This window comes from Ornithodoros turicata, chromosome 5 (genome assembly GCF_037126465.1).
Source record: "Ornithodoros turicata isolate Travis chromosome 5, ASM3712646v1, whole genome shotgun sequence".
NCBI classification, from domain to species: Eukaryota; Metazoa; Arthropoda; class Arachnida; order Ixodida; family Argasidae; genus Ornithodoros; species Ornithodoros turicata.
In genome coordinates this window covers 81,865,582-81,882,632 of record NC_088205.1, presented here as the reverse complement: position 1 = coordinate 81,882,632, position 17,051 = coordinate 81,865,582, and the positions used below count along the sequence as shown (strand labels likewise).

Below are 17,051 nucleotides of genomic sequence, written 5' to 3'. Positions count from 1 at the left end.
CCCCCCCCCCCCCCGCACATACACAGACAAAAAAAAATCTGTCAGCGGTCGGGGCATTTACATGGATTGGAACAGTTACTTTTGTCGGCCTCGGTTTAACCGGTCCACGGGCAGTAATTTTGCTGCACGCAAGCAAGCTTACGCTCACCGTACACGATTGTAAGAGAAAGGTGTGAGATAACCGTTTCAGGTGAGCAAAAAAAAAGGTCGGTCAGTAGTACAATTAATTCACCTCTGAACCGACTCCCGAACCGGTAACCGTATCAATTTTTTTCGGTTCAGTTCCGGTTCGGTTCAGGACAAGCAAAAAAACTGTTCGGGTTCGGTTCGGTTCGGTTCGGGTTCGTCAGAAAATAACGGTTTTTTCCGGTTTTCGGTTCGGGTTCAGTTCCGGTTCCGATCCCTGATTTCAGCACGAACTGTTTCGCACGAAGCAGCCAAACTATAGGCGTACGCTGAAAAAGGTATGAGGGGTCATTAAACGACTATTATATCAGAATATTACAGCGGCTTATGCGCGGGATCATTAAAGCGACAGACTGGGCCAATGTCGCGCCTAAACGTGAAAAAATATTTTTCGATACAATTCCTGGACAATATTTGTAATTAAATAAGATTGCCAGCGCTCGTTCCCGCGTGACGTGACGACCGTCAGCATCCGGTTCCAGTTTTTTGCTCAGTCAAGAATTCTAAACAAATGCGTGTGGTGTGTCATATTCTTGTAACTCTGTGACTGACTCCATCCACAAGTAGTTTCACCTACTTGATGTCAATACACGCATGTGCATGTGGGGTACAGTTGGGAACTGCCTTCATAGGTAGATTCCCCCTACTAGATGACAATACACAGCCATGAGCGTAAAAACGTAGAAGATACAGCGAACACACTATATAGTGTATCACACCAAGAGACCGGGCCAGCGCCGTGACAAGACGCCGTCCGACTTCCGCTTGACGTCTAATTTCATTTATCCTTCAAGGTGCACACAGTGTAAGTACGCCTCCTCATCACCGAATACTTTACACCACCACGCAGCATCAAAGTAGAAAAGATAACAAAAAAGCAGCTTAAGGAAATTCTTTCTCGTGCAATAGTAGCGCATTTTTTCTTCTTCTTCTTCTTGCAGTTGAAGGTTCTTTGCTTTTCTTTAAGGTTACGTAGGGCGCAGAAGAAACACCATTACTTTATGCTACGTAATTATGCTACGTAATTATGCTACGTAAAAGGGTCTCGAGCTTTGCCGAGTGCCCCTTCATTTAGTTTCATTTGAAATGGAAAATAAGCTCCGAATTTACGTGGAAGCGTTCGTGGTAAAAAATTATCGACCAGAAAGTGCGCACAAGCGGACTAACAAGACATCAGTCTAACGACAACAACAACGAAATAAATAATTAGCCGAAGAAGCCATAAATCGGCGGGGCTCGAACACACACTACTCCTCGATTACACTGGTTAAATGCGATAACCACGCTGCCGGGTCTTCGGGACGTCTTGCCAAGAACCTCGAATTCGAACGGACTGAACGGGCTCTCATCCTCTTCACGCCCTCAACTGCACTCAGATACAAATGGTGAAGTAGGTGGCATCTCATGATACATGATGGATGGTAATAAAGCGAGACGAGGTTAGCGCAGAGGTGTCGGGTTCGTCTGACTGAAGTCCTTTGCGAACTTCCTGCGTGTCGTTGAGGCCTAGCCATGCGGTTAGCGCACAAGAGCAGTAATTAACGAGTGTGGGACCTTTTTCGGCCACTTCCACGTTTATTTCGTCCAGTGAGCACTTGTTAGACGCAACTGCGAAGCCGCAAGTAACCAGCCCCTGTCGCATCATCCTAATTAGTCGCGCATAACAGCATACCATGTAAAAACATATCAAGCCACGATTAGGATAAGCCCTCGCTCACCAGAGTCGTTAGTAGGCGTCTATATGATCCATCCGACCGCCAATTAGTATACGCTCCTGATGCTACTATATATGGGCGGCTGGGTCGGTGGCTTTTCTTTTAAAAGCGATAAAACCCCAGTGCAGGGGACACAAAGCGAATACACATACATAGGGGACACAAAGCGAAATTTCGCTTTGTGTCCCCTGCACTGGGGTTTTATCGCTTTTAAATGTACCACCAAACAGCCCGGTTTTTATCGCTTTTTAACCTACAGCTTTTCTTTGCCGAGCGGTCTGCCTGCCGATATGGCGGAATATTGCCAGAGAGGAGCGTGCGTATCGTAGAACCGTGCGTGGGCGTACTTCGTATAGGGGACTGCCCACATTCCCTTCACAGCGTCTGAGGATTACGGGTGGAACCTTTTTATTAGTAATCTTCAAATTAGGCGGTCACGTGGACAAAGCCCCAGGCGAGACCCGGAGGAGCTCCGTTGTGCTACTCGCAAACTTGGAATGAGATTGCTGATAAGCTATCATCTTATCCACAGTGACTGGTCTCCGATCTCAGCGCCAATCATATAGGACACGACCACAATGCGCGCCCGTAACGTCGTGAACGTTCAACCGGACGACAGCAAACGAAAAGAAAGCCGGAGCGAAGAAACAGCCGCGTCATTCTTTTCAATTTAGAACTGCAGAATGCCAAAAGAGAAAACGCGAAGCCTATACCTCACAGATCCAACGCTTCGCGGATAGTATTAAGCAGAAAAAGCAAACACAATCAGAGAACGGGAAGAAAAAGAAAAAAAAAAGAAAACAGCTTTCCTTGTTTCTTTCTTTTTTTTTCCTTTTTTTTTTTCTGTCTCACGTTATGTCTCTGGGTGCGAATGGGAAATCTAAGGTCGTCGTAAAACCCTCGTTTTCACTGTAGAGTACCCGAGCTTATACAAAGCATGTGATGTCAACAGTGAGGCGGCCGCAGGAGAGTCACGTGCTTACGAGAACCAATAGGAATGGGCGGGGCCCTCGCTCCTCCGACGTCACAGCTCGACGCCAGAGTTTATGGACTTGCCTGGTTGTTCTCTCGCCAACACGCTATAAGCCCAACCAGTGAGGGAACGGCCAGAAAAAAACGAAAAAAACAGGAATCAAGCTAGAGGGATGCGTGATCCCATGATCGAACTGCATAGCCTACTCTGGCATGTAGAACAATGTGTGCAGGTAAGCCTCTTTAGGAACATCGTAAAGGTTGAAAGCTTTTTATTAATCGGTTCTCCGAGATTAAAGCACGAACAATTCCCTCCGTCAAACAACGTCGAGGTCTATCGAAAAGTCGACAAGAAATACATTTAAACCCGTTATTATTTTCGCACGAGATGAGCAACATAAGTACGTACAACTCATTACCGAATGCGAGATTTCCAAACTGGGCTCCCACTCCAGTTTAATTTCAATCTTTCCCTAGAACGAAAGAGAAAAACCGCAGTACAGACCACGATGCATGTCTCGCCAAAGTTCGCGGGGGGAGAAAGGAACATATTCGGACAAAGCGCAAGGACAGATAGAAAGGGAGAGAGAGAAAAAAAAAGAAGAAGAACAAGAGATAAGGCAGCGTCGCCAACTTCTAAAACGAAGCCAATTTCCGAGTGATCTGCACAATATAATCTGTGCTCCCGTACCATCCATGTTCCATGGTTCTCTGATGGCTGCTTATCTTACTTCATTTTCCTTTATTCCTTCGATATTTTTTTTTTATCGTCAAGTTCGGATTTGGAATAAAAGTGAATCTGGTTAAAGGGTCACTGTCCCGTTTCTTCTTTTTACGTCTGCAGGCGCGGCAGGACGATTTTAAATTGGGAACTCGATAAATATTCTAGCTGCGAGAGTCAGGAAAGCGATACACGTAAAGGTTGTTATAAAATATTCCGTCGTTCTATAATCACATTGTTTTTTTTCAGTTTCGTAATGAAACAGGGTACGTTGACGTAAATGAGAAAGTAGAGGCTTCGAAGTATATTCGGAGTTTTTTTTTTTTCTCTCTCTCTCTCTCTATTTATTTTTCTTTTTCTATTCCGATCATTTAAAGGAGTTGTGATATTTCTCCCCAAGTTATGCGTGACAGTTGTAAGAGACCGTTGCTTGCATCGATATGAATCCACGCTCCAAGATTTCCAAAGCGCATAATAGCGTAGAAAATCGGCGACGCGAAATGTCGTAACGCATCGGGTTCCGGCATCGCAGCTCAGAGGTCACGTGTCTTCCAGCCCCAAAACAATAGACCTCTCCCTGTTTGTAAACGAGTGACGTCACAGTGTTCGACAGCGCCACCAATTTGGTAGACTTGAACTACGCTCGAAGTTAGGGACGAACAAGGTCGCGCCCGAAAGCCGCGGTTTTGAGGGGATTACGATGGCCCCTGAAAGGGACATGTCCATTCGTGGAACCCAGCCCTCCCCTTCAGATTTGTTTCGGTTCCAGCCTGTCTAACCAACGTCATGATGACGTTTCTCGGGTAGAGGTCTATTGAAACTGCTCTCGCTCCTCAGCGCTCGACGCGAAATTGTGCTCAATGGTTCTTCAATTATTTTTTCCTGCATACTCTCGCGCACAGCACGATGTGTTTGTGACGAACCACAAATATTAAGCTGTCACAACTCAGACTCGAAACCGAAATTCACCCGTACATGAGAGCTAGAAAAGGAGACCAAGAACGATAGTTCAGGGTTGCTATTGCACAGGGTCACTTGAACATTGCGCGGTAGCTTTCGTGTCGACGTTGCAGATCAGGAACGAACACTTTTAACCGTTGGGAGCGCCAGGGGTTGCATGAGTGCGAGTAAGGCAACGTTTCGTCCACGCTGAACAACACGAAAGTCGACGGTTGCTCCGTTGTTTCCCGCTTTGATCATTGGTGAGGACACCAAGGTCATGCTGGAAGAACCAAATCTCACCATCAGCTGTCGTAGGGATTTCCAGGAAAATGTTGCCCATACTCAGTTCCCCTTGAAGTGAACCCAGCCTGCCTCCCAGTCAATACTGCTGTCTTGTCACAATGCAAACATGCAGCAAAGAGCACAGGTCGATTGTTGCTGTTCGCGCTAGTTTCGCAGCAGGGGAGTCTAGTCCGCGGCTTATCGAAAGAATTATCTGTTAAGCGCGTGTATACGTAGATAATCGTGACTTTTGTGCTTTCTTTCCCTTTTTCCCTTCAGGCATCTTAGTGTAAATGTGGCCTGGTGCATGGCTGGTCAAAGGGGGGAAATCGACCAGACCTACTGTTGCGTTTAGTGCTAGCGTCGAATCACTGCTCTGGCTCTTACTATGATACTTGGTCAGTGGCGGATCCAAGAGGGGGGGATCGCCCCCCCCCCAAAAAAAACACGTCAGTTTATACATTGGATTTCTTCCTCCCCCACTACGCGCTCCGACAAAGAACCCCCCCCCCCCCCAAACCGAGGGTCTGGATCCGCCCCTGTACCTGGTCCAAGCCATACCAAACATCACGAACCAGCCCGTATAGCCTATGAGAGTCTGATCCGCGCGTCCTTATTGTTTTCCAAAATTAGCGGAGTTGCAGCTATGGCCGAGCTATGGCCGGGCTGTAGCACGAGGCTTCGTATGTGAGGCTCATTCCGAACGAAAACAGACGACTTTCGCGTTGATATCTGAAAAATGGTCTTCTGCAACAAATGTCCAGGATTGTTCGCATTCACCACCTGCACCTTCACCGACTATCTAGCCGCACGTAAAACGCTTCGATACTTTTACGCCGCCTGTCAGCAGCGCGTACGCGCTAGGCCTAACTGCGATGTTGCCACGAGCCTACGTCAGCGAGTTCAGTATTGTGTCTGCTATCCAAACATTAACGGCTATCCAGAGGTTCACGAAGAAAGTAGTGTCTAGGTTGCACTGCCATACGTCGAGGGATGTGTTTCATGGCATGATATGAGCATCCCGGGTCATTTTCTGGACGTGTGTACCGAGGTACGTAGACGACCAGGATCAGCTTCTGTGATACGCTTATTGCCTCAAAGTCAAAATAATTGAGATCATATACACAAAAAGCTGAAGGAGCGTACTTACCAAAGCGCTTATCGATGATATTCGTGCTACCTGGTTCAGCGTATCGCCTTCCTCACACTCGGTAACGCTTGCGGGAATCTGTCGTCTGTTTCCCTGCGCGGGAAACTCGGAGCTGCGTCTGCTTACTTTTGTAAAACTCTTGCTACAAAATAAGTTAATTAATATTCTTTGTCGATTCAAATCATAAATAAAATAAGTATTTTTATTTTATTTCACAACACATTCTAGAAATTCCATCTCCAGAATATTCCCTATGTGACGGCAGCGACGGTGCGGTACGGCGATGAAGCGGTCCTCGCATAACGACGTGTAGTAGTCTTCAGCTCTGCCTACTCGTATTCCATGTTTTGTTGCTATCAGGGGCGGAGCCAGACCAATGTTTTTGTTTCTTTTTTTGTTGTTTTTTTTGGGGGGTGGGAGGAATCTTAATGTTTAACGTGATGATTTGGGGGAGGGGGGGGGCGGTCGGCCAACCGCCCAACCCCCCTTGGATCCGCAACTACATGGTTACTATATAAGCTTCTCTTATTTAGTACTTCAACTTAAATCGTCAAATTGCAGTACAGACATACTCATACCTATGCCAGCATTTATTTGCGTTGCTACCCCACTTGTACTAATTTCTGCGCCTTTCTAATCATTCACTCAGCTACATTTCAGAGTTTACAGAACGCTCAACATCACGAATCAGTGTCAAAATTTCACAAAGCCCCCTGAAACCCCTTTCGCACCCCTGACCCTAACCCACACCCAGACTGGGAAATCAGGCAGTGCTGTCACTTACCTCACTGCGGGACTTCACATTCACACTCGTAAAGCAAGCTTTTTACGGGCTCTTGTATGACAAGTTTCTTACCACCAGCAGGGGCTTTTGGATGGGGATTGGAATTTCGTAGGGCGTGCGTTATACAGTCTGCTGGCTTTTTTGGGCTTAACTGAGGTGGCTGGGGGAGAGGTCACGTGTTTATGAGGCACAAGAAGAGTGGCCAATGCTCTCACTCCGCTCACATAAGAGCTGAAGTGTGTTCAAGCGTTTGTGTCTTGCAATGCAAGCTACGACACAGCAAAATAATTAGCTTTTCCTCAATACTGTGGAGTGCAGGGCAGTGCATACATCACACATATAATGAGCCACAAATAGTATACAGTGATGAGTCACACAACAGTTACAAAATCTCTTATTTATAACAGCATTCCTACGTTAACTATCAAACAGACAGGAAAATTCAGTAGAAGAGTGACTGTTCAGCGTAGAAACAATCTCCCCAACAATGTCTCTATTAAAGTCCACCACACTTAAAATTTCCTCAGCATCTGTTAGCATCTTCCTCCATGTTGCAAGAACCTGCACCAGATCAAACAATACATGCCACTTCGAACATGTCGGATCATTGCCAGATTCGAAGTCTTCAGACTCCAGCAGTCGCAACCTTGTTTTGGCAATCACTTCCAAGAGCCAACAGAATTCTGACACGTTGAGGCCGTGATGTGCTCGGAGAATGATCTGCAAGGCAAGGAATCTCTCTGTGATGCTAATCAATCTTTCCCCATTTGTTGCACGTCAAAAGGTGTGGCACTCCTATTTGTCTAAAAACTGCGCGCTTGAACGAGTTAATCGCTTCTGACACCTATTTTGCTGGCTATGTTACACCCCCCCTGTAACACGGCAAATTGAATGTCATTCCCGGTGAATGACATTCATTCAGTGTCACACGGTGACACCAAGCACCGTTTTATGGAACTGGCATTCGCTCAGCAAATGAGTTTGGGGAGCTTATTGGCTTTTCCCCCTCGTACCAACTGTGTACCTCCAATGGCAGAGAGGCAGCAAACAGAAGTGCAAATCCTCTCATCATGGAAAGTTAAGTTTTCCCGCGTTTCTTTGTTTCTGAAATTACAGAAGGAAGTCTTTGCACCATTTTCAAAAACTACTCTTCTTCCCAGTCAACTCGTTGAGTGCCAAGCTGATTCGTGCCATTCCCATACACCGTACCACAGTACTATAACTGCCATCTTGCCTGTCGATTGGGATTCTGTTACGGCTTATGCCAATTTCACGCTCGTCAAAGCGAAGCAAACAGAATAGTTGTGCCAATGATGTTCATACATATGGTTTTTAATTTAATTTTTATTAATAAGAAATGCCCACCAATATTCACACATAACAAGGTCAAACTATTTCACAGATCGTCATCATCGTCACCATTAGCAAACGACATTTTTTCTTTGCTGCGTAGCTCTATCTTGCTCGAGCAAATGACATTCAGTGTGGCTGTCATTTGCAGGGAATGACATTCACTCTGCTGTGTGACACGGGTATTAAAAATTCGGGAGTTTATTTCAACATTTTCAGTTCTTACGTTAGTCCCCTAAAAATGTCTTTTTTTTTTCCTTTTTGTGCCAAAACATCTGGGATCTACTCATCACATCTTTTCCCGCCCTCTCTGTATCTACGACACAATCCCCTGAACTGACCTCACACTGTTCGTGCCAGTTTTCAGAACCGCGTAGCTCAGAGATCTCTTCTTCAACATCGTGGTGGGCATGCCACAGTTTGCGCCATACCAAGTCGATGTTGCACCCGTTGAACCAGTTGTGGTTGATGGATATCGTGTCTTCCTAAAAGGAATGCATTGAAAGAAGATAAAATATGGCGAATGTCAAACAAAGATGTTGCAGAAAGGAATGATGTCCCCCACCAACATTTCTTATAAAGTCTGAGTACCTACTAGGTAGAGTATAGCGATTCTGAACATAAAATTACGCAACTTTCGTGTACGAGATGGCTAAACAGAGTAAATTGTTAATCAATGAATGATGCTCGTCAGAATTTAGACAAATAGAAGGATTCAGAGTTACCCTGCTAAACAATAAAAGTAGCGGAGATTTAAAACCAGGGATCGGAACAGAAACTGAACCTGAACCAAGAACCGCTAAAGATCCGTGTTTTTCGCTGAACCGGAACTGAACCGAAATACGAAACGGTTCAGACGTAATGCATGTTGTGAGAGGTCGGAACTCCGATTTACACAGCGGTTGCCAAACGTACATATGAACACATAAAAGTGGGACACACCATCACTGGAACATTACTCTCTTGGCCTGCACATCACAAAAGCAGACGTATCAAAGGTATACCACAAACGATTACATCCCAAATTTTCAAAAATGCTGTCTCGGCTGAGAAACTCCAAAAGCTTACCAAGTTATAGACCTGGTGATGCCATCCACTGGGAACAAAAATAGCTTCGCCAGGTTCCTGCACGGTGGTAATGCCAAGGCTTCCGTCGCTGTTCCTAAGCTTGTACGCGTTTGGGAACTCTGCAGAATTGTGCAGGTCTGGGGAAGTGATGTCATAAGCCAAGTTTCCCAGCTTATCCTCTAGATATTTCTCATCACCGGGACAAAAGATGTACCACAACTTTCGTCCGCAGACATTGGCTGACCAGCTGAACGAGCCGTAGACATCTGCATGAAATGGGGTCCTGGACAGTGAAGGGACTAAGTTAAGTATGGACTACTCAAGTATACTACATGAGGTACATTTCAAATTCTGTATTTTGTATGTTTCTTCCATCCCATCTCATCAAGTACGATGCAATGTGGATCGATAAAAGCTAAATATATATATAACCAGGGCCTGACTTTTTCGGGTTTTATTTTTGGCCAGATTCGGGGGGGTAAATATCGGGTGATATTTTTCGTTCGAAACTTCGGGTGTATTCGGGTTAAATCCCGTTACGGTATATTCTGTCGTCAGGAATTCGGGTGTATTCGGGTGATTTTTTTTTTGTTTAATAAAAATTTGTCTTAACATGGAACTAATGTTCAGCGATGTTATCAAACTTTATTTTAATGCGCGCTTACGAGTGTGCCACGCGACCCGGATGTTTTCGGGTAGATTCGGGTTAAACCCAAATTTTACAGATTTCTTTCGGGGGGTAAATATCGGACGGATACGGGTGTAACCCTAAAAAGTCGGGGCCCTATATATAACGTACTTGACAAGTACTTTAATGCGCTCTGTGTGCCCTTTGAGGTCTATATGAAAATGACCCCACTGAGAGAGGCCGGCAAGAGGAGCCCACGATACTGAGACAGTTAATGGCATCCCTCTTACGTCCTCTGCCTGCCAACTGAACATCCACCGTGTCTGTACCAGTGGCACTCAGCCCTTTGTGCAGGATGCTGTCAGAGCTCATGCCTTCTTGCAGTCCACTGACCCCTCGATGGTCCGTATTCTCCGTGGACATCTGCCACGGAGGGACTCCATCAACTCCATAATCGGTACTCCATCAACCGCGTTTGAATGTTGCTCAAACTCTGCAGCTTGTGTTTAAAGTGGGCCAACTGGATAATACAGCAATCTGCCCCAACTGTAATGTAGAAGGGGTTATACTTCTTCAACTGCCACTATTCAGTGGGTATGTTCCGCTTGCGGTGCTCCACAGTGCAACAATGTTCCACTTCCTCATCAACTGCCAGCACTATGAGAGCTGCCGCACAATACACTGGCACCCTTAGGCGGAGAGTTTTCAATCTAGAGGAGAGGGGGTCCCATTTCCTATCGCAAAGGCTCGAGCCTCCAAGCCCCTGCATACTGCCAACACACCATTAGATGGAAACAGTAACACTATAACACAAGCCCTAACATATTCACATGGAGGTCTCGAAAAGCTGCAGCGGGCCCAGAGACAGAAGTTTAACATTATTTTTGATATTTCGTGGGTGTTCCGTCAATGTCAGCATTCTGGCCCCCATGAGCATGCCACATGAAGTTTCTTCACAGGCGCATGTTCACATGAAGCAGCAGATCTTCCTTTAGCCAGGATTGCACCACAAGAGACTGGATTGACTGGATAGTGTGTTTAAGTGCAGTATTCTGAAAACCTTAGTCAGACAGAGAAGAGATGGATATTTCGAGAAGGTTCTACTATATTAGAGCCGTACCATGCACACTTTACATACTTACTTTTTGTTGCATATGTGCAGGTTCCGTACTCAAGACTGGAGTAAAATGAAGTGAACAACATTGCCTTGAGTCTGAGGATGGGACAAGAACTTGACACTCGAATTTGTCCGCTGTCCCTTGTCTCGTCCTCAGACTGAAGTGAAAATGTTGTTCACTTCATCTACACACCATCTCGCTTGCCTTCTTATATTTTGTTCTTTTGGTATAAAATATTTTTGTTGTGGGGCCAAGAAAAAGGAGGTGACCTTGATGTTGCAAATGCTACCCTCAAGGGAGGGTAAGAAGCATACCTCCTCCAGAAATATGACCTGTAGCTTGAAAAATTACTGTCCACCTACCAGCTCCCCTTTGGCCCCATGTAGACAAAACGGTAGTCGTCATTAAGGTCCGTTCTTTGCATCCAGAATTCATTAAGCCAGTCTGATGTGAAGAAGGTTGGTGTGTTGTATGCGTGGTAGACAGGGAAGTCCCTAAGATGAAAATCGTGCATAACTGTATTAGTGTACCTTCACATGAAATAAAACGTCTTCTGTTTAATCCAGCATAATCGCCTGTCATTCTTCAATAATAATTATGCAATCATTTAAAGCTTGCCAATCAACTTACTTCACTAAGTGCCAATCCTTCAGATAAAGACAAGGAGTCTCTGAGTAGTCGTGGCCATTCTTCATGACCTTCTCCCAGTAACTAACAAAGTCAGCCACTGTCATGTCAGACTTCAGTTGGGAATTGTACGACTTGATGCTACAATCGGCGACAGGTGCTACGGCGAGCCCTTTTAGAAGAAAATAACACATTAATTTCTGAAATGTATATTTTACAAATGCGTTGTCTACAACGAAAAAGCACTTACACACCGAACGTTTCCCGAATATACTGTAGGTCCGGCTTTCCGTGGCTGTCTACCCAACGGGAACTCTTCCAATCTCTTGTTGCAATAGATGATATCTTGCACGGCCTATTTGCTAACAGGTATCGTTTGAAGAATTCCTCATACTTCTCTGTCGTCTCTACTACGTCTATCTGCGATATCATCGTTTCCGTTTTTCTTGCTTTCTCAATCGCAAAAGAACTATAGTTCTGGGTGCACTTTTCGACAGCAGCCGACAACGCGCATAACGCCATGTTTAATTAGTAAACCGTAACTGAAGCAGACGAGCAAAAGTTTCGCACGCGAACATTTGCAGATAAAATTTTTTAGCGCTTGATGATTCCTAATTACATCACTTTACACATTTATATTCAGTTCGGTGAAAATATTGCACACAATATGCAAAATATCCGTTACCAAGCTCTGATACGATACTATGGCTGATGCTTTTATTAGTAAACACCGTCTGCTCATGCGTTATTATGACCGTTGCATAGTCGTCGAGATATTTGTACTGTTTTCACTGCTCACTCTTAATCATGGTGCTATTTTACCGCAGCGCATCGCTTTTTCCGACATACAAAATCTGCTCGATTTATTACATACGTTGATTTTAACACTTGCATGGGTTTGGATTCCCAGCATCCTTACTCGGCACTCTGTGCTTGCAATGTAACTCCAAAACGATATGCCAGGGAATGCATCAACTAGTCAAAGGATTCTGAAAGAAGTACCACATGCGGGTGACATAACGAAAGAAGGTAATTCGTGTCTTACATCGTTGAGAGCGCCACCTTTTTATTCCTCTAACCGCAGACATAGAACTGTATGCTGACCAACTTGGAATAGTGCTGCCTGATGAACAAGATCTTCTTTGGATTGCTCAAGCTGGGCTTGAAGTATCACTCCCACCACCATGGTGCCCTGTGTAAGTCACTCTCAGTTTAACGTTGCCTTCTGGTCCAAGTGAATCGTTTTCAACCCGCAGGGAGGATGCTCAAGGGAGGATTTACTATTTCAATTCGGTTACAAAAGAGACAATCTGGGAACATCCCTTGGATTCTTACTACAAAGATATGGTCAAGAAAGAACGGCGGAAACTAGCAGCCGCGAAAGAGGGATCGGCGTTAGAAAAAGCTTTGGTCGACAGCGGTACTTCCTTGGTAAGATCATTTTTATGAAGGCACGCGTGACTGCATACCGCAACTTTTATGTTTTAGATGTCATCCCTGGATGATGTACCTCCTTTATCTACCTTTGTAAAACCTTTGGTGAGTTGCATATTCGCAAAATTGGGTCTTGGCACCAGTTTGCAAACATGGCTTCGAAGTCCTGTACGGAGGGCTTCTCCTAAGCAGTCGGTGACACTTGCGTTGCCGGGCCATTGTTTTCGCACGAGCAGTCATTAGCTAGCATTGGAAAGCGCAGCAGATGTCCCGACTGAGTGTTGTTGCGTGACATTGGCAAATCTGCCTTTGCAGGAGTCCAACCCATCAGTGTTCAACCCATCATTGTGCAAGCCAGATAAGCAGAACATATTTACCTCAAGGTCGTGTCCAGCAGATCTGCATGTTATTGGGACACATAGAAGTGATGTAAGTACAGTAGCAGTGACAAAAACACCACACATTCATCACAAAATCAAACTTCCAGGTTGTGGTCCCGAAAGTGGAATCCCAGACGCTGAAACCCGTGAAGAAAGCTCCGTCCGTGAAAGAACTGCAGAGCCAAAAAGAGACGCTCTTGTACGAACTGGAGCTACTAAAGAAAGCGGTCGAGAAGTATCGTTTTCTTAGAGAACAGATGAGGGCTTCCATGAAACAGGAGATGTCCCAGAAGTCTTCGAGGACATCATCGGAGAAAAACGCCAAGTCTCCAAAGCGCACTGGCAATGGATTCCCAGAGGACACTGTTCCAAAAGTTCAGGATGGAGTGCCAAAGTCACAGTAAGTGTAACACAATGGGGGATGTCAGATGTCGATGTCGATGTCGATGGTGGCTGTACCCTTTGTAGCGGGCTAACGCTAAATAGCGCGTCCTAGCCTTCCTTTGACATGATTGCAGGGTTGCCAACTTGTGCGAACGTGAAAAGACACATTTTTCGACCCTGCCTTCAAGACACAAACGGCACGTGAGTCATGCAGACCTGACAAGAATCAGCGATCGACTGCGTCAACTACGTCAGCGCCACATGCAGCTCACCATGCGCGCCGCTGAGCAGGTGTCGGACGAAGCTTTGGCCGGGTCAGTGTTTTGATACAACTCTTACGTTTGGCAGGTGACATTCCAATTTTGTGAAACGCTAATACGTGCTGAATCATCATGTAGGTCCATAGTAGCACAAGCCGCGTACCATTCGTCGCTGAACAAAGAGTTTGCGCCGTTGCTGAAAGTAAGTACGAAGACAAGGGTTGTGTTCTGTTGATAGGGCTACATAAATCACAACTGCCAATGCGGTTTCGTAGCCTTTACTAAGTGTGCAAGAACTCCACGCTAACTATAAGGTACAGCGTGCACCTTACACAATCCAATTTTACAGCGAGACAATATACTGAAATACAACAAGAATACCGTGCAGTGACCAAAGCTGCCAAATTTCATGAAAGCAATTACTACAGGTTTTCATTTTAATCCATTGGTCACTCAATTTGATCCAAGCGCTACCCAATTTAATCCAAGCGCTACCGAACTTAATCCAAGCAACACATGCAAATGCATTCCGTACGTATTCAGTCGTGTCATGACTGGATACACAGTAAACAATTGGATTAAATTGGGTAGCTCTTGGATTAAATTGGTTGGTGTCTGGATTAATTTGGTTCACCACTGGATTAAATTGGGTAGTGCTTGGATTAAATTAAGTGACCAATGGATTAAAATGAGAAGAGAGGAGAGAAAATGAGGAAAACCTGTAGAATATGTCAAAAGAAAGTGGAAAATGGCACGCGTGTTGACATTAAGAAACAGGGTCTGTCATATCCTGTGTCTTTTCTTTTTTTTTTCGATACAGATTTTTCATAAAAAAACTAAGGGCTATAGACATCCTGTTTTCACTTCTATCATCTCTGGGCCGGCGGACTTTTTTTGCCATCTGTTGCTCAACCGTCGAATGACTAATTGCCCAAAAATCGTTGAGTTTTAATTATAAAAGCTACAAGGTCGTCCCAAGAGAACATCTGGTCCCTTCGGTCACCTGATACCGTTACCGTTTTCGGAACAAAAACCCATTTGATAGATCACCCGCAAAAAATTCGTGAAAGAACACCATTTCTTTCTGTATTTTGTTCGTTGCGCATCTTGGGAGATGCATCTTTCCTTCACCCCAATGTGAGAGGGTGAAGGAGCACAGTGCCACCTCATGCGTCGAAGATGAGCTCCAACTTGCGGAAACAAAACAAAAAGAAATGTATCGGGTGACGTTATCCGAACTGCCCTTACCTTGGGTTGCATTTTCTGTTTTCTTTTAACCTTTTTCCAGGACGCAAGGAGCGATAGTGTGCTCTTTCACCCTCTCACATTGGGGGTGAAGGAAAGACGCGTCTCCGAAGATGCGTAATGAACAAAATAAAGAAAAAAAATGGTTTTACTAAATTTATGATGTCCTGCCCTGACCCGGATTCATGTTGTATAGTCTGCCACTGCCAGCTTATCAAGAAAACCAGCTCGAACAACGGAGCAGTCCAGCACTTTCGATCCTGGACTTGGGGACACATTGCCATGTGAGCATAGGTCTTTGAATATGGTTATCTTGTGTCATGTGACCTTCACTGCGGAAACTAGGGACATTGTATCTCACTTTTGCAGATCTAGGGAAGCGTTCCAGCTGGTGCTCGGGAATGTCCCCAAGGCAGCAACCTGACACCAGCCACGAAGAGTGGATGAAGAGATTGGCGGAGCTGCGGAACGGTGTGGAGGAATGCAAGCTCAAGCACCTCCTCATCAAGTGACACGAGCATTTTGTAATCAGACGACAAGTTTTCTCATCCGTGCCATTACGTCTGTTGTACTCACGTGTATGTTAAATATTGCACTCCATCACTCTGTACAGCCATGCTGAATATGTGCAGCAATCAACTGCTTTCAAGGTTAAATGTGACATGTTCTGTGGATAATGTCAAGGATCTCTGCAAACTGTGTTGTAATTGCAGAGAAGTCGATGATTTTGGTGCTTTGGACTTGACACGAGTTTGTAGTGTTGTCAAGGAAACCTTTGGAAATGTCACCCACCTCTCCCATTTGAAAATCAGTGAGTGCCGGTGGTGGGACTTGAACCCCACGTCCCTCAGATCGCCCATCAGGTGGTTTTTCATTGTGCGTCTTAATTGTTTGTTCAACATCCGCAACTTCTGGTACCGTTCTCTCTACCTGATGGTGCTGGCTTAAATATTCACAATGTACGACTGGTTAACGTGATCATATATGTGATGATACTGTGTAGGCAGAAGACATCTCTACTAAAAGTAGTATACCGCATGTTTTATTGACGGCGTTAGACTTCGGTGATATGCTCCTTGCGGACGTATTTCGGACAAATGTTTCGGCGTCAGGAGTGAGCTCTTGGGTCTATTTTCGTCCTCTTTATATGCTCTTCATAAATTTGGGGGCAGACAAAAATTATGTTCGTAAATTTATAAAATAAGGGGTAAAAAGTAAAAAGCTTTTCAACTAGTTGGGATCAAATGTGTGAAGGCATTTACGGGATATACGATTTCCTCGTTTCTGTAGAACACACTGCCATAGTAACGTGAAACTGTTGTCCTCTGGTGCTGACCCCCATTTGCCATCACCATATCTGTTGTCTCTCGCTACTATCACTGAAGGATGCTTTTGAAAGTTTTTGAGAAATGTTACTGTAGTTTGTCGCACCAAGTGCAGTAGGAAGCGTAGTGTTGAGACACCGTAATGGTCACTCTCAACTGTTACATGAAAAGCCAGGGATCTTTTTTATGAGTCATTTTAAGCTATTTATACGCTCATCTAGTCTAGTGCATTACTGGCAGCCAGTTATATGCTTTCACACAGCATGCACCTTTTTGCTCAATCTTTGTTACACGTGCATGTGCTCGTTGCTGTGTATTATTTGTGCACTGCAGCCTTCACACATCCGCTGTGACATGGTCGTCTCAACGTAGTCTCGAAAATGATGTCAAGTGTTGAGCTTTGTTGGATGTGTTGGAAGCAATGTGTAACAAATCTGCAAACAGATTCATAAAGATAAATGTGTTAGTGTTGGAGATATA

The 17,051-nt window shown here is 45.0% G+C and overlaps 3 protein-coding genes across 5 annotated transcripts in view; 1 reads left to right on the top strand and 2 right to left on the bottom strand.

The window, feature by feature from the left end:
• Positions 1 to 6,312, bottom strand: part of LOC135395963 (uncharacterized) — a 372,855-nt gene extending 366,543 nt beyond the window's left edge. The window contains exons 1-2 of the mRNA XM_064627047.1: positions 6,302 to 6,312; positions 5,969 to 6,110 (exon numbers count right to left, since the gene is read on the bottom strand). Of these exons, the coding sequence (XP_064483117.1) occupies positions 5,969 to 6,110; positions 6,302 to 6,312 (153 nt within the window). The remainder of the gene's footprint in view (positions 1 to 5,968; positions 6,111 to 6,301) is intronic.
• Positions 6,313 to 7,072: 760 nt separating this feature from the next.
• Positions 7,073 to 12,075, bottom strand: LOC135396257 (2-oxoglutarate and iron-dependent oxygenase JMJD4-like). The gene is made up of 6 exons (XM_064627280.1): positions 11,798 to 12,075; positions 11,547 to 11,715; positions 11,279 to 11,410; positions 9,171 to 9,453; positions 8,444 to 8,587; positions 7,073 to 7,472 (listed from the first exon to the last, which is right to left on the bottom strand). Exons 1-6 carry the CDS (start codon positions 12,063 to 12,065, stop codon positions 7,170 to 7,172), a joined length of 1,299 nt encoding a protein of 432 aa, XP_064483350.1. The 5' UTR covers positions 12,066 to 12,075; the 3' UTR covers positions 7,073 to 7,169.
• Positions 12,076 to 12,281: 206 nt separating this feature from the next.
• On the top strand, positions 12,282 to 17,051 carry LOC135394984 (uncharacterized). 3 transcript variants are annotated; one of them, XM_064626127.1, is made up of 10 exons: positions 12,282 to 12,572; positions 12,628 to 12,739; positions 12,800 to 12,974; positions 13,032 to 13,082; positions 13,293 to 13,406; positions 13,465 to 13,757; positions 13,876 to 14,055; positions 14,140 to 14,203; positions 15,457 to 15,530; positions 15,616 to 17,051. In XM_064626127.1, exons 1-10 carry the CDS (start codon positions 12,500 to 12,502, stop codon positions 15,668 to 15,670), a joined length of 1,191 nt encoding a protein of 396 aa, XP_064482197.1. In that variant the 5' UTR covers positions 12,282 to 12,499; the 3' UTR covers positions 15,671 to 17,051. The 3 variants fall into 3 exon arrangements, with proteins under 3 accessions (XP_064482197.1, XP_064482194.1, XP_064482195.1); XM_064626124.1 differs by having other exon boundaries at positions 15,443 to 15,530; XM_064626125.1 differs by lacking the exon at positions 13,032 to 13,082 and having other exon boundaries at positions 15,443 to 15,530.

Bases quoted from the DNA above. Each gene is read 5' to 3' on its own strand.
- LOC135396257 (XM_064627280.1), bottom strand. From the start codon at position 12,065: ATGGCGTTATGCGCGTTGTCGGCTGCTGTCGAAAAGTGCACCCAGAAC. The intron at 11,716-11,797 runs GTGTGTAAGTGC...TTCTTCTAAAAG, and splicing joins GTATATTCGGGAAACGTTCG to GGCTCGCCGTAGCACCTGTC. The intron at 8,588-9,170 runs GTAAGCTTTTGG...CATTCCTTTTAG, and splicing joins ATCACCAGGTCTATAACTTG to GAAGACACGATATCCATCAA.
- LOC135394984 (XM_064626124.1), top strand. From the start codon at position 12,500: ATGCCAGGGAATGCATCAACTAGTCAAAGGATTCTGAAAGAAGTACCA. The intron at 13,407-13,464 runs GTAAGTACAGTA...TCAAACTTCCAG, and splicing joins TTGGGACACATAGAAGTGAT to GTTGTGGTCCCGAAAGTGGA. The intron at 14,056-14,139 runs GTCAGTGTTTTG...ATCATCATGTAG, and splicing joins TCGGACGAAGCTTTGGCCGG to GTCCATAGTAGCACAAGCCG.